Below are 16,671 nucleotides of genomic sequence, written 5' to 3'. Positions count from 1 at the left end.
AAAAATAAAACTTAAAACGTAACCATTATTTTCCGAGCAAAAAATAAAACTTAAAACGTAACGATTATTTTCCGAGCCAAAAGTAAAACTCAAAACATAACGATTATTTTGTGAGTAAAAAATAAAACTCAAAACATGATGATTAAACTTGATTTTTATAAGTAAAAATAAAAATCAGTGTCGCTGAAGGTACTCCGAGTAATAAGAAATATATTGGTTTACTCCTTATGCGCGTAGCATTTCTCTTTGCGCGTGATTTTTTGAGTTGAAGTTTCAAAGGATAAGCGTTATTTGCGGTCCCTGGTAAATTCAAAACTTTAGAGCCGTTTTCTCGAGTTTGGTTTTTTGAGTTACGACACTATTGAAGTAAATGAGCATACATATATAATCATATATAAACTCATGGACAAAATAATAGATGTGCAGTATTGGACCAGATTCGGGTACTTTTCTTTTAATTATTTAATGTCCATTCATTTTGTATACAAGTCTAGCTCACTTTATAAAAGACCCAGTGTAACTCCGCATTTTAAACTTGGTCAAAAAAATTCGCGAACTTCAAAAAAATGTCACCAAAATTTATAACTTTAGCATTGGAATTTTTAGAAATTTTTTTGGTATGCAGATAGTATAATAAAGTGCAAGTTTCAATCTAAATATTTTGAGAACATTTTATTCGGAAAAAAATTCACGTTTTTGTACATAGTTTTGCAAAATGGATTTTATGGTGTTTATTTTACAATGAGCTAGGCTTTTGTAAAAATTTAATAAAAACTGAATTACAAATTTTTATTAGAAAAAACCTAAAGCTCAATAAAATCGTTTAATTTAAATAAAGAAGGAAAAATAACCCAAGCGGGTAAAAATTTCGCTCACCTATTAATTTTCCTTAAGGTCTACGTTAGTTCTGCCTTTTCGGGATTAGGTAGAGAAGCAAAGCGAATGGGTCTGGTGGTGAACGAGGACAAAACGAAGAATCTCCTGTCATCACAGAGCATACACGTCTTGGCACACCCGTTACTGTTGACAGTTACAAGTTTGAAAAAGTAGACGACTTCGTTTGCCAACAAGTGCTACTTTGGACTGAGTAGGCAATTGAGAAGTAAAGTCCTCTCTCGTCGTACAAAGATCACACTCTATAAGTCACTCATCNGTGCTGGTGATTGGCGCGGAGGCATGGACAATGATAACATCTGATGAAGCGGCTCTTGGAGTTTTCGAGAGGATTCTGCGAAAGATTTACGGGCCTTTACGCGTTGGGGAGGGTGAATACCGCAGGCGATTTAACGATGAGCTGTATGAGCTTTACAACGATATAGACATAGTGCAGCGAATTAAAATTCAGCGGCTCCGGTGGCAACAGAGGAAGAGGAAGGCCTCATCTGCGTTGGAAAGACCAAGTGGAGAAGGACTTGGCTCCACTTGGCATTTCCAATTGGCGTCAGTTGGCACAGAAGAAAAATTACTGGCGTGCTGTTTTGGATTTGGCCAAAATCGCTTTGCGATGTTGCTTTGACCAGGGTTTGAACCCAGGTGTTGTGGAGTGGAAGCGCGCACTGCTTACCACTACATCACAGCGGCCGACAAGAATCAACCGATTTCAAAAAAGATTATCAATTCGTCGGAATATATTTTTGTACGTATGTTACCGGATAACTTTGGACCACGTGAACCGTTTCCGCTTGTTATCGGAAAGGTGGTATCTCAGGGGTGCTCCCATACTAATTTCTTTTAGTTCTGATAATTGAATGACTAATAAATTAACAGCAATCCACAATTTTTTGGTTCAGTATCACGACTTTTTATAGTTTCAACAATGCCAATATTAAACAAAAAACACCATGCACTCACTTTTGATTGCTAGTGTATGCCGTCAGAATAGATATTTTTTAACATAGAACGATAACTAATGTATAAAATTGATTTAACAAAAATTCCAAACGATTTCTTAGTTTTATGTAACTATCATTTGTATGAATGTGGCTGGTGGGACACTGAAAATAACTCTATTTTACCCTTTTGCACTCAAAGATGAATTTTAACCAAAACACTTAATCTTCACGAACGATGTTTTTGTGTTGTGAAATATGAATTATACACTTTTGTTTTATAAAGATTAGGTTTATATAATCTTCATAGAAAAAAAAATATATTTTGAGTTGCGTCTGGTGGGACATCTTGTGACTGGTGTAAAGCAATTATGCATGAAATAAAAGTTTCCATAGACAAAAATTACAACTTCTTCGCATTTTTTAATATCTTTCAACAGGTAAATGAAATGTTGTCATGTAAGAAGGGGTTATTGCTGAAATAGTGATAATTAGGGCATATTTAAATTTATGGCGTTTTACTCTTTTACATGAAATGACCCTTCAATTAATTATCTCGGTACTCGAAATATTAAAAAAATTAGGCACTATCTCCATTGAAAATCAGAAACCAGAATTAGAGAAAAATAAACATTAAAACTCTGTTTTAACATTTTTTAATACTTAAGAAAGTTGAGCGCATATTTTGTTTATAGCACTTTTTATTAAACAAATAATTTTTAAGCAAGAAAAAACCACCGACTTCAATTCTCATTACAGATTTAAGAGTACCGTTAATTTTTTATGATCCAATGATCGGATCTAAACCAAATTACGGGACGACCAGTGAGGTACCATCCTTCCGATAAAAAATGGTTTTGAAATCGGTTCACGTGGGCCAAGGTTATGCGGTAGCATACATAAAAAAAGAAAAAATATTCCTACGAATTGATAACCTCCCCTTTTTTTGGAGTCGGTTTAAAATGTTTGTGTTCTTTGTTAATTTTATGTGAATAAAGTGGAATTTATGAAACTTTAAAAAGAGTATTTATTTATTACATACTATATAGAATTTGCATATATGTATTTTAAAGAGCATCTGAAGCGAATTTTCAGTATTTTCTGGTGATATATCTCTGGAAGTATAAACCCCTACCAAAACATATTACTGGGTGCGCCCCTGGATATATGGAAGGTGTAGTTGTTGCGAAGATAAGTGTGGGGTGTTGTGTCACCCCTGATACCTTATACGTATGTGTATGATCATCGGCGTAGCCAGAATAAAATTTAGGGGGGGCTCGACCCTATTAAGCTGGCATTTCAGGGTGCTATTTTATATATATATAAGGAAAATTTGAAAGTTAGGGGGGGGGGGGCGCTCGAGCACCCCCTGCCCCTACCTGACTACGCCCATGCGTATGATATAATTTAGCGTATATAAAAGAAGACATTGTTATTTGAATGTTGGGCGAGTCACCAGCTAAATTGGGCTTATGCCCAAAAAACGACAAAAAAATCAAAATTTTTGCACAAAGTGTGAAAGGCCTGCTTGCCCTGAACATCGAAGGAGACTTTGTTTAGCTTGTGTCTAAACCATTTTTGTTTTTTTCTTTACAAAAACTTTAATTAAATACTCTATGATATCAAGACGAATATTCGTTTTGGTTTTTTATTTAATAAAAAAAAAACACATTCAAACAGTGTGTGTTTTTTTAATTATGTGCTATCGTCCCGTGTTTGGATTTTAGAGACAGCTGGGCTCTCAGAGTATATAGTTTTGGAAGGGCGGAAGCTGCGAGCCACCGATCGCCTTCCATAATGGCGTTTAGCTCTGGCTGAAAAATTCTACAGGTGTCCGGTAAGCGAAAAACTGGGGTTTAGTACAAGTTCGCTGGAGTTAATTTTGCTGCCTACTCTTTCGTTTAGCTTAGAACCGTCTGTATAGATAGCCGTGTAGGTTTGTGGCACCTTCCCATTCGATTCTCTGTGGAATTCTTGTGAAGAATTTGTTGTTTCCATTTACGAGAGAGGATATTGGTGTAAAAAAATCCTGCTAGTCGCCACACTATATCATGTTTGGTGCATAACTTATTTTTATCTGTAACCCAGTTTCGAAGTGTGTCATACATATTTATATCGATGCAAAGACTATTTTAAATACTAACTGTAAATTGGAATATATGTTGACCAACAATACGTCCTTCACCAGTAAAGTGAATTATATATTTAAACTTTTACCCACTGAATTAAAATTAAGTGAGCAACTAATCCGAAAAATTTAGTATGTTGTGATTTTGTATGACGTCAGAATGGTCAATAGTTCTCAAAAAGTATATTTAAATGATCGACCATAACTTAAATCGGGTCAAAAATTACAAATATATGATGAAAAATACCTTTCGGCTATTTTTACAGCATGGGAAACACGTAAATTTAAGTGACGGATAGATGGGGAATGACCTGGTCTAATAAAAAAATTCATTAAACGTAATAAATTCAGTTAAAAAACAATGCAAAAATTAAGAAAGTCGGTAATATTTTTTTTCTTGATATCCACTCTTCTAAAATAGGAAACATGTCTGTTTTGTATCGATTTTACAGGTCTATCATGAATTCCGTCGGAGATCCCGACGTTGTCACATCGGGAAATCGCTATCATGACTTCCGTCGTGATCACGAAATTCTCCCGCAAATTCGAAATTCGTGAGAATGGTATCACTGGTTTCGAGTTATTTTATTTAGATTTTTTTGATTTAGAATTATTAAATCAAAACATAAAAACAAACAAAAACCAAAGGCAGCACTAACTACGAATGCATCGAAATTGCTGATAGCATTTCTCCCGAAATCGTGACGGCAGATTTTTTCACGGCGGGAGTTCACTCGGAATTTGTGATAGGCCTGTTAAAGTTTTATTGAATTTTCGGGTTGAAATATATAGCGGTTACTCACCTGTTCGTTAATTTCTTTGACTGCGCGTAGTTCCTTCTTCAACTTCATTCGCCGATTCTGGAACCAGATCTTTATCTGACGTTCAGTGAGACAAAGCGCATGAGCTATTTCGATTCTTCGCCGGCGTGTTAAGTAGTGATTGAAGTGGAACTCTTTCTCCAATTCAAGAGTTTGGAAGCGTGTGTAAGTTTGACGACCGCGCCGGCGCGGACAACCATTAGGACCTAAAACAAAATAAAAACATGAACAATAACTAGAAAAATTATGAACAAATATTAGAAAGAAGTGTAAAGCAATAAGTGTGGTACTAGTTTTGCCTCAATTAACAAACAAATAATTTTGGAAACATCCTTGCCTTGCCATCCCTGCTGCACTTAATAATGTTTTAGAAATGATCGCCATTTGATAATTTAATTTCTTTATGTTATACATATTAATAAAAAAATGTTTAAATTATCGCTTCCATATNAGTCCCTGCTGCACTTAATAATGTTTTAGAAATGATCGCCATTTGATAATTTAATTTATTTATGTTATACATATTAATAAAAAAATGTTTAAATTATCGCTTCCATATTTTGACAGGTTACGGAAATCCAATTCACTCAGTTTGTGGACTTAAAAATAAAGTTACAAATTTCGGGTAAGTGCACTTTTAAAGGCTTGTGTTATTTTCTTTTGTAAAATTTAAAAAGAGTGACGAAAGTTGTATGTGTGTCGAATATTGACGGTACTTTTCTCTGAGGCAATCGACCTGACACTAATATTTTCCATATTTTGTACCATTATACATATGAACATGTACATATACTCACACACTCGCATGATTTAGAAACGCAAGTGTAAACAAAAGAAGTCCCCTGGCTGATGACGTAAAATCACAACAAACTATTAGGCTGCGTGGGTATGCTGGCAGCGCGGGTGGAATGTGGAATTCTCGTCAATATCAGACACAAGGATTGCCCAACGGCGCCACGGGATATCGACTAAAGACCATCTCAAATCGCACAGTGGCAGTTACTTCAACGTTCTATGTATGTTTTGTTCCCATTCTTAAAGTCTCCGTTTGAAATTTTGGCAAAATGCTTTCTCCACAGTTGGTGTGGCTAAAGGGTGAAAACGCTAGCACCCGCTTTGCGCTCAGCGGGTTCTCGGGGCTTGCAATTGGGCTGTGTGTTTATCGCGTTGAAGGGCTGCTGAGTTTCATGTTGTTGCAGTTGCTTACTTTTCGTTCAAATAAACTGTAAATCTTCCAAACAATTCCCTTTCACACAGCTCGATGCGTCAAGTCGACCACCTGCTTTGCTTTACTAATTTTTTTGTTGTTGTATATAATGCAGCAAGTTTTTTAGTGTTTGGATTTTCATATTTTACTTTTTACCTCTGATTTCATTTTTTGCAATTTTCCACGCTACCTGTGCCAATTTTTTTATCCGAGGTAGTTGTCATATTTGTGTTATGCCTTCCTGCGAAGAGTATTGGTGACGGTGCGTCGCGACGGGTTCTTGCTTCACTGTTTATGTTTCGGAAATCAAATTTACGCTATCGCAAATTGTTTATTTTTTCATCTCCAAACGTTTTTCGTTTTTCGCTTTTCTATTTTCACTTCCTTTTTGTGCGTGCGTATTACGTCCATTAAGGCAATTTTTCATGGTTTTATGTGACGTTTTGCGATGAAGACGCGGCAGTTCCGCAACTTTTTAAATTACATATTCTATAAAGGTGAAAACCAGTATCTGTGGAGTAGATTTTAGGTCATCGATTTGTTTAGATTGCCATAAAGTTGGAAGAATGAGTATTTTGACGTGTATACATAATTTAGTTTTCAAAACATAATTTTTCTGGAACAATTACTAATGCATTTAGGTAATTTAAAAAGCACCGATATTAATTTGAGACAGTTCGAGCCAGTAAATTGACCTTGCAGAAAACTCAGAAAATGAAACTGCCTGGAAGTAAAACAAGTTCACTTTGAACCCAATCACAAAATACCTTATTTCATTCTCCCTAAAACTTATTCGATGAGGTAACACTGCTCAAACTTTGACAAGTCACTCATTGGTAAATCGCGTAAGATGTCTAATCAATTTAATCTTATTTGAATAGTTGACTCCCCGAAAAGTCGTTATTTTCTAACCTTTTTTTTAGGTCATAACGGATTTAAAACTGTGATAAGAATGTAGTGGCCGAGTCAAAAACAGCACTCCATTAGTTTCTCTTCTGTGCCAACATGCGCCAATTGTAAATGCCAAGTGGAACCAAGGTGGAGAAGGAGACCTGGTCTTTTCAACGCAGAGAAGGCTTTCCTATTCCTTTGTTCGTTCTTCGTGGTTCTCCACCAAACCCAATTTACAGTGCCGCTTGTTCTCTTTTGGGTAGAATCATCGGCGTAGCCAGAATGAAATTTAGGGGGGGGAGGGAAGCTCGACCCTATTAAGCGGGCATTTCAGGGTACTATTTTATATATATATAAGGAAAATTTTAAAATTAGGGGGGGGGGGCTCAAGCACCCCCCTGCCCCTACCTGGCTACGCCCATTTGCATAAAAATATTAAAAAAAAATAAAAAAAATTTTGAACGGAATCCTAATAATGATATTTTTGATGCTGTTTTTTAACTTTTATCAAAGATTGGTATAAGAAAAACTTGAATAACTGAACGTAAACTCTTCCAATTTAGTCTTGTGAGGTATCATTGGAAAGGTATTTTCTCATCCTTTTTATTTTCTTTGCTAATAAGCTCATTCAAAGGATGAAAGAGAAAGGTAGGATGAACGATCATCATTCAAATTTGAATTAAGATGTGTTGGTATTTGAAAAAAAAGGGACACGAATGACCTTTTTTGCATATAAATAAAAATAGTGGGAAAATACCTTTCTATCGAGATCCCATAAGTCTACATCAGAATAGTTTTGGCCCAGTTATTTAACTTTTTCGAAAATCAATCATTAAAAAAAGCAAAAGAAAACAGCATCAAAAATCCCATTATTACGATTCCGTTGAAAAGATCTTTTAATATTTGTATGCAGATTTTTTAAGCCTAATCTGTTTTGTCATCTGAGGGGACTTTTTTCAAAATTTCTTTAAGAAACTATTTGTATTCATAAAAAACTCCATTTTTGGAGGTATTTTTTAATCGATCCAGCTCGCTTAATATTTTTCCGAAATATTTTGGTGGACGTCTTAAAATATAATAAATTTTGTAATCCCGGCGGAAAAACCGCAACTTATTTTGGTGGTGCAGTCTAATATCTATATTATTATATTATTGGTATACATGAAATCTCAATATGAGTAGAAATCCACGGAAAACACATATCAATTTGAAGATAAACGAACGGATATTGTTTTATATTTCACTATATATATACTAAAATATTATTATTAGGTGTTAACCCTTAATTAGGCGCATAAGGCCATTTCAAGTTAAAAAGATGTCTTGGAGTGCTTGGAGCGTGCTCGCGCTCTTTCTAGCTTCCTATCTCCCCGCGGGGTACGTAAATTTGTCACAGCCAAAACATCGGCCTGTACACATGTGTCGCTACTGTCTTAAGTCCTGACCACATGCGAGCACTCACGTAACATTTTTTGGCGGAAGTAAGTTTTTATTTTTGTATTTAAGTTTGAAATCAAAGTTATGTTTTTCTTTCTTTAAGTTAACTATAATAAATAGCTTTAATATTTATGACAATACATATTTCGTTTTATTTATTTAGTCATGGCTAGAACACCCTCGCTCATATGTGTCGCTACTCGCTTGAGTGCTGACCGCAAGCGACCACTAACGTAACATTTTTTGGGGGAGGTAAGTTTTTTTTTTTTAATGGGGACCCCAGTGACCCCATGCGACTAATTTTGCGATTTTCTTTATGCACCTAATTAAGGGTTAAATTCCTTTCCGCGTAGGTGACCTTCGGCCGCGCTTAGGAACTATAACCTTCTGTGTTGCCATAGAAGAGGGACATATTGCATATTTTGCATATTGTTTCATATTTATTAAATATCTTTGCTTTCTTATATATTCGTTTTTATGTATTGCCTTCTGTTTTATTGTTTTATACAGTATGTCAGCACATCTTGTGTGTTAGTTTGCAACCCTTTGGTATTGTGAATATGAATACAATTTGATGTAATTTACAAGCTAATAAAAGTTATAGTGATTTTTAAGCAAGATAAAATAAAAATAAACGAATGTAAGCTATTGAATGGAGTGTTATGTTAATTAATATATATACAAGTACTTGTCAAATGCATGAACTTAACAAATTTAAAAACTATTAACTTATAAACAACTATATTTTTTACATATTTTTTCCTCTCCTCCTCCCTAAGTTTCATTACTTAATTCCAAATGCTTTTCTTAAAACAAAGAGTGTGGCTGCATACTAAACCCTACCCATCAAACCCTTAAAACGAAGCGTTATTTAAACTAAATATTAAATTTAACAAAAATGCAATATAGAGCTTAAAATTACTCACTTTCGGCGTTATTTTTCATATTTCGCACACAACCGATCACAACAATTTACTCACCAATTCTGACTTTAGTAAAAGTATTCTTACACGACATGTATTTCCAAATGTAAATGCTACTTTTATGTTACATTCTAATATATGGTACATACGAGTATATACAAAAAAGTAGCATTTACATATGCTATGCATTTCGTGTAAAAGCCCTGTAAGGTGTGTTCTTATTAAGCGACTTAATCGGTTAATCGATTAGAAAATGTTAATTCATAAAATACAAAAAATAGTCGACTTAATTAACAACTAACCGTTAACAAACTAGTACACAGTGGGGTAATCGACCCTGAAACTGGAGATCAATTCATACGAACATTTAATTTAAAACATAACGGTTGTTTGTAACAGCCTAAAGGAATCGAGATAGATATAGACAAATGTATACATAAATGATCAGAATGAAAAGAGAAGTCGATTAAGCCATATCTGTATGTCCGTCCGTCCGTCCATCTTTCCCTGTACACGATAGCTCGAGCAAAAATTGACACGTCTCAACTAAATTTGGCATATAGCTTGCTATTTATCCAAGATAGGTTCCTATTGGAAATGGGCGAAATCGGACTTTAACCACGCCCCTTTCTCATATAACGGTATTTTCGAAAAATGCATAATATATGATAATTCAGTAAATATTGGATCAAAATTGTTTAAAATCGGTATGTGAAGTAGAATTTTGGTGCAAAATAATATTATTATTAAGTTTTTGGAAAAGGGGCGTGACCCCACCCACTTATGATGACATATTGTATCTTAGTAGATACTTTACCAATCGTTACCAAACTACGAGCCTTGCTTAGGATCCAGCTAAGAAATTTGTTGAAAATCTTTGAAATTGGGCTATAAGCACGCCCGCCTACCATATAACGGTAATTTAGAGAAACACGAAAACTTCGATAAATCAGTTACTACTGAAGCTAATTGACTCAAATTCGATTATTGCAATGCCCACGTAGGAGAAAATTAGATTATTATAAATTTATGGATTTTTGCGGTGGCTCCGCCCACTTATGACCAAAAATGTGTATCTCGGTAAACGATTTATCAATTTCTACCAAACTCGGTGCATTTAATAACCATGGTACGAAAAATCAATTCGTTGTTCAAATCGGACTAAGGTTGCACTGCTTGCCGTATAACGGTATTTTTTGGATATACGAAAACTCCGATATTTCAATAAATGAGGAAAGTCGTTTACTCCAATTTACTCTGTTATAGACTTTTAGGTAGTTTAATGAAATTTGGAACGACGATAGTTGATACCTGTGCCTGGGTGATTTAGGGGAAGGTAAATCGAAAATCGAAGTTGGTAAAAAAAGTTCAGATACGATATATGTGCGTATGGATGTCTGATATAATAGAAAATCGGTCCCAAATTGTTAGAAGGTCACCTGGAAGAATGCTGAGCTTGTACAAACATGCCTGTTTAGAAGAACGAAAATCGCCAGTTTTCCGGCCTTTATCAATCCGTGATCGTATCCGTCTCATATCCTAACGAGACTGCACTCTTGGGTATACTTTGCATTTGACACATTGTAAACTTAATTAAAAACAATATTTTAAAATTTTAAACGTCATTCATACATGTNAACTTAACTTAACTTAATTAAAAACAATATTTTAAAATTTTAAACGTCATTCATACATGTCAATTGCGCTCCTTTCGATTTAAAAATAAAATGGGATTTCAATTTTTTCATATAAGCATATAAATTGTGTGTCAACGTTTGACAATTGGATCTCTGCAGAAACCTTTAATCGATCATCTGTATATCAAGGGAACAAAATTGCACAATTTGCCGATTTAAAGTCAACCTTTGCTTAAAAAAAATCGGTTTTTGTGTATTTTTGGTGACAAAAATTTAGTCATTGGGATTTTTATCATGTTGGGTTCGTGGTGGGAGCGAAGGATGCAGGTGTCATCAAATATGTGCATGCTTGGTGTGAGGATCAAAAACCGCAGATTACTGATGTCGTAATTATGGGAGTAAATCAACGATGCCAAACTTTCTACAATAGGCTTAAAGAACGGTGCACGTCTATACCTGCTATGGGCGCTCGCATACGAAACATCGTAAGAGATATATCGCTTGCGTAGACCGTTTATCGCAAAAGATATGCGATATAAAAGACGAAACTATAAAGAGACTATAAAGACCCTCCCCTGGAAATGCCCCCATAAAATATTATACTTATGGAATCACGCACATCCTTTTAAAGCGTAATTATACAGTCTAGTAGAAGTATATAACTAAAAAAAAATATTTCTAGAGTCAAAATTGTGGGTGCTATGTTTTTCCTTCCCTAAATTGCCGTAATTACGGACTATGCGCCGGTATATAAAATTTGCCTTTGCCCAAACTTATACTTCTTTACTCGTTATTATTAAGGTTTTTATAGCATTACCAAATGAATCTTTAGTTGTTGTTCTTATAAATAAAATTAATCATATATCATCACTATCATTATTAGAGTTATCCACATCATTATCTTCATCCCTGTTTTCATCATCAACATCAGGGATGGACTGGACGCCCTCAAATGTGTTCTCATTTTTTGTTAACTTTTGCACTTTATTCTCTTTTTCTAATTACCTGTAAAAATATTTCAGTGCTATTCATATTTTACGTAGTTGTATTAATAGTTACATATTTTAGTTAATTATTACATCCAACTTTCAGTGTGGTTTTGTCATATATTAATGAATCCGAATTGTACAAATTTTCTCTGTTTTCGTTAAGCTTAGAAAATAGTTTAAAAAATATAACCTTTAATAAAAAACAATGATCATCTTCGCTTGCGACATTGTCATCGCTATCAACATCTTCATCATCATTATAGTTTTCCAGTATTATCAAATGTTTACCTTTTTTCGGCAAATTCTCCAATTTTTGTTTGGGGTAGTTTTCTCATACTTGATATTATATGGTCGGAACTGATCAAAAATCTATTGAGTATATCTTCATTCGTATTTTTTCTGCTGCAATTGCGAGACAATAGAGAACATTTTTAGGTTTTAAGGTCTTTGTTTTGTGCTTCTAGAACTTCTTCTGGCAATTGAACATAGGTAACAAAGCGTGGGATATTACCTCAGACCCATGCATGAAATATTTGTGGAGTGATGCCCCCAATATTGTCATTCTCCATCTAACCGTAACTGTGTTAGTTAAAAATATCATCACTATCATTATTTTTATTCACTGCACATGCCATTCATGCACAGAAATAACAATATTATAAACAGTAACAAGGATTACAATTAACAACAAAAATATGCAATAACAATCTTCACGGTTTCACATACACCCTATAAATCATTGAACAAATAAATAATGCCATTATAAGGGCCAGTTTTTCAGTGCACGGCTGTGTTTTAAACTCAAACACTCGAGCTGGCTAGTATTTAGCCTACTTTTGATAATATAAGTATGTACCTAATAGCTATGCCGCAATTTTTTTTTACAGAATACAACTATAATCTCCAAGGTATATGTAAATGAAAACACTTTTGCTTGATCCCACCTACTTCAGAACTATATGGCTACGTATATAGTCAAAAACACCTTGTCTCTATCCTTTCTATAAAAATAAAATAAAATACTAGTAAAAGAAAACAAGATCACTTTTTATTGCCTAAATACCACTGCCGTTTTTGATATATCTATAAAGAAAACTTAGAAATAGCTTGGAAATATGAAATATTAAATCACGCTTTTCACTTTACGCACATAAAAAGGAAAAAGTGACGATTTTAAGAGTGTATTGGAGGAAAACAGCAAATTTTTGGGTAAATATTTGATTGAATGGTGATGTAGAATTTTATCTTCTTCCATTTGGTACTAAAAACTTCTTTGTACTTTGAAATTCTTTTTTTGAATTAACCTCCAATACCGATATAAATTACCCCACGGTGCAGTAGTTAATAACCTTACGTATTCTTTATTTTTTATATTTAATTTTTTTATTTTATTTTTTAAATACTTAAGCTTATTTTCAAAACTTAAACGTGCTAATAACAATAAGTTTATTGTGATCAACTGTTCGGTTAGTCGATTTTCAGATTACACGATAATGGGCGGTTAGGCGAAAGTGAACGGTTCGTCGAATTCGAGCGGCTATTCGACTATCAATCGACTGAATAGCCGGATAGTCGATTTTTAACAAGAGCTCTAGTAGTGTATCTACACATGTCAAAATATTTTTATAAAAACAAAGTGCACCTGGTTAAACAATGAGGTCTTCTTTATTAAAATACCAAAAGAGAAAACTATTGCAACACATGCGAAACTGGACTTTCGGTCAGAAACACGGCCAAATTTCTATAGTGCAATCGTTCAAGCTAACATTATTTCAAAATCGGTTAAAAAAATGCGAAACGATACGATAGAAAAATACCCTGCAGCAAATCAAACTAATTCAGAACTCCCGCTGAAGTTGCTCAAAAAGGGACGGTACTGGTTTTTCATCTATCCCACATCGATGCTTTCGACTGTCTTTTTTAACATGGCGATGTGTTACAAAGTGTGCAGAACTTTTGAGCTAGTTCTGAGCTGGTTCCATTTTGGACAGATCTGGGAAAATAAATTTTGTATGAGAAAAAATGTTAAGGCTCGATTATTGGATATTTTTTCTTTTCATTTATCGATTCCATTTCACTTTTTTTTATTTAGTTTAAAATCCTTATTTTTCTAAATTTTTTAGCTTTGACCATCGCTTATTTAATAAATAAAGTGATACCTCACCTAATGCAATTGCATAAAAATTGTCGGAGTTAAGCAATTTAACCAAAAAACGGTCTTTAATTTATTTGTGTTTGCCTGTGTCTAAAATATTCATCAATACTTACTCAAACTTGATATATGCACCGCCCACTTCCACGATTTCGACCAAATTTGACACACATTGTGCTGAGCCCCCTTAAGCACCGTCTTTAAAATTTTTGAAATTACACAATATAATTTTATTTTTCGCATAGCGCATGATCTACTTACCGTCGACACTTTTACAAGTAGCGAAGGAATTCTCTTCGATATTAATCGATTTCGTCCCACAGCATTAATGTTGTGTCAGAAATTAAAAAAATCCATATATCGATGTCAGAATCGATTTTTTTTGCACCTCTAGTTCAGACATAGTTCTGAAATATGTAGGGCGGAACTAGCGTACATATATACATACTTGGTACCAGAAAATGTCATCTACTCCGATTTTAGTAAAACATTCTATAAAATTTCTCATCCTCCTGGTATTCAGGTTGAGTTATTTTGGCTTCCCACCGATCTTTTTGGATTTGCATAGTCACAGAGATATGCTCGGTGTATTATACATATATAAATTAATACATGGAATGATCAGCAGCTCAATCAATTTGTCTAAGCGCCTACGAATCGCAGGACGCCTTTGGTTTCTTATGTCTTGACTCAATTTTGTCATAACTGTTGTAATCTTAAGCATACACTTATTTTAAATTTATAATTAATGTAATCGTCTCTTAGAATGAATAATTTTTGTAGATTAAGTAAATAAATTAGTGGTGTGCGTCCTGATGTTAGAACACAAATGGAGGTACATACAATTGTTTATATGAGAAGCCTTATCAAGGCCAAAATACGCTCGAAGGTATGCAATCGCCTGCTGTTAGAAAAAAATTATAATTTTTAAATGTTGATCGGACCGGTTATCTATCCTACGTCCACCGGTGTGGTAGTATGAACCTCTGACCAACTGGCTACAGCATATGTATATAACCCAATGGTTAAATGTTGCAGAACACCATATCAGAAATGACTTCATTTGCCTTTCAGCGGCGGCGAAGTCGGCTTGGCCACTTATCGATTGCATCGATGATTACTGAGAATGGGTGTGTTTAAGTCGTGCACCAAAAAATTTTCGGTACTAAGTACTTAGATATGTATGTACAAATTGATTCTGTCACACACATTTCAAGTATGTAAATTCAGTGTTGTATTGTGTATAGGTGGTTATATTGAATTAAATTTCCTATCTGATAGATATACATATCGTCGTTTAAAGTACAAAACCGCGTATCCTCATTCAGCAAAACCGCGTAACTGATATTTGCTGCCAAAAATTTGATTTGCTCACACAAGCTCTTGGCTCAATCCTTCTCCATTCGTCCTGAAATATACTAGCCAGAAATGCGATTGCTTTATAAAAAAAAAGAACCATTTTGAAATATGAGTGTTTTTACTCTCTAGAAAATAATTTATGCAACCTCACATGCGCGGTTTTGCATTTGGTTGATACGCGGTTATGTACTTTAAACGACGATATGTATGTGCATTAGAATGCATCACTCTCCAAACGAAAAAAAAATACTGTTTTTCCATTAGAGTTATAAAATCTATTATATTTGAAGACTTGCGCCAAACTACGTGAGTTGGACCGATTTGAAAATACCTTCAAATATTTAGGTTTTTATGTATAAAAAAAAATATATTTTTTAAATTAGCATCAAAAATTTCATTATTATGATTCCGTTGAAATATTTTTTATATATTACTATGCTGATTTTTTTAAGCTTAAACTGTTTGAGATGATTTTTTCAAAAGGTACTTTAAGAAATTACTTTTTTCATTAAAACTCTATTTTTGCAGGTAAATCTTAGTGTTTTTCCGAAATATTTTGGTGGAAAAGTCTTCAAGTATAATATATTTTTTAATCCCGGCGGAAAACCGCAACTTAAAAATCCTGCAATCTGACCGCAATTTGACTCAGATTTTTGCATTTGGCATAGTAATAATCCTCCAGGAGTTTCCCCTCTCTACAATAATTCTAAGATATCGCGCATCGAGTGTTTATTTTGATTAATCCTAGTAAATTATATTATATAGACCTCAAAAGAGAATAACCACGCGTAATTCCTATGGGAAAAATTAACATTCGATGCGCGACCTTTTAAAATTATCGTAGAGATTCATGGAGGATCATTACTATGCCAAATATGGACTAAGGTTTGAGTCAGATTTCGGTTGCATTGCAGGATATTCATTTTGTTTTACGTGGTCTAATGTACATATTATGTAAGCAATGTATAATTAAAAATGTCGATCACTAAACTAAGCGTGATTTTTTTTTGTCAAATAACCCATATTTGTATTCTTTGCCCATCATTTAATACATTAATAACTATTAATTTTGTTTTATTTACAATGTATAAGCTAACTTAATCAACTTTCATAGATAGTGGAATAAGCACCCCTTCCTCATAAGGTAGCAAAACTTTTTAATTCATATCTTGGAAATGCATGTATAATTTCTTATTTCATTTAAGCCGAGTTTTTGTGTTGTTTATTTAGTTTACACTATTTTTATTTTACACATTTAACTTTATTTCATTTCGTTTCGAAGTACTTAATTTTTTTTT

The 16,671-nt window shown here is 33.9% G+C and overlaps 1 protein-coding gene across 1 annotated transcript in view; it reads right to left on the bottom strand.

The window, feature by feature from the left end:
• Positions 1–4,984, bottom strand: part of LOC108370959 (homeobox protein abdominal-A-like) — a gene marked incomplete at its 5' end in the record, with an annotated part of 9,882 nt that extends 4,898 nt beyond the window's left edge. Inside the window, one exon of the mRNA XM_017626418.1 lies at positions 4,761–4,984. Coding sequence (XP_017481907.1) covers positions 4,761–4,984 — 224 coding nt within the window. The remainder of the gene's footprint in view (positions 1–4,760) is intronic.
• Positions 4,985–16,671: the final 11,687 nt, after the last annotated feature.

The sequence above is a fragment of the Rhagoletis zephyria genome, unplaced genomic scaffold (assembly GCF_001687245.7).
Source record: "Rhagoletis zephyria isolate East Lansing unplaced genomic scaffold, Rhagoletis_zephyria_1.1 Rzeph_scaffold_04594, whole genome shotgun sequence".
Classification (NCBI taxonomy): Eukaryota; Metazoa; Arthropoda; class Insecta; order Diptera; family Tephritidae; genus Rhagoletis; species Rhagoletis zephyria.
The sequence above is the reverse complement of the archived record's forward strand: the minus strand, read 5'-3'. Positions and strand labels throughout refer to the sequence as shown.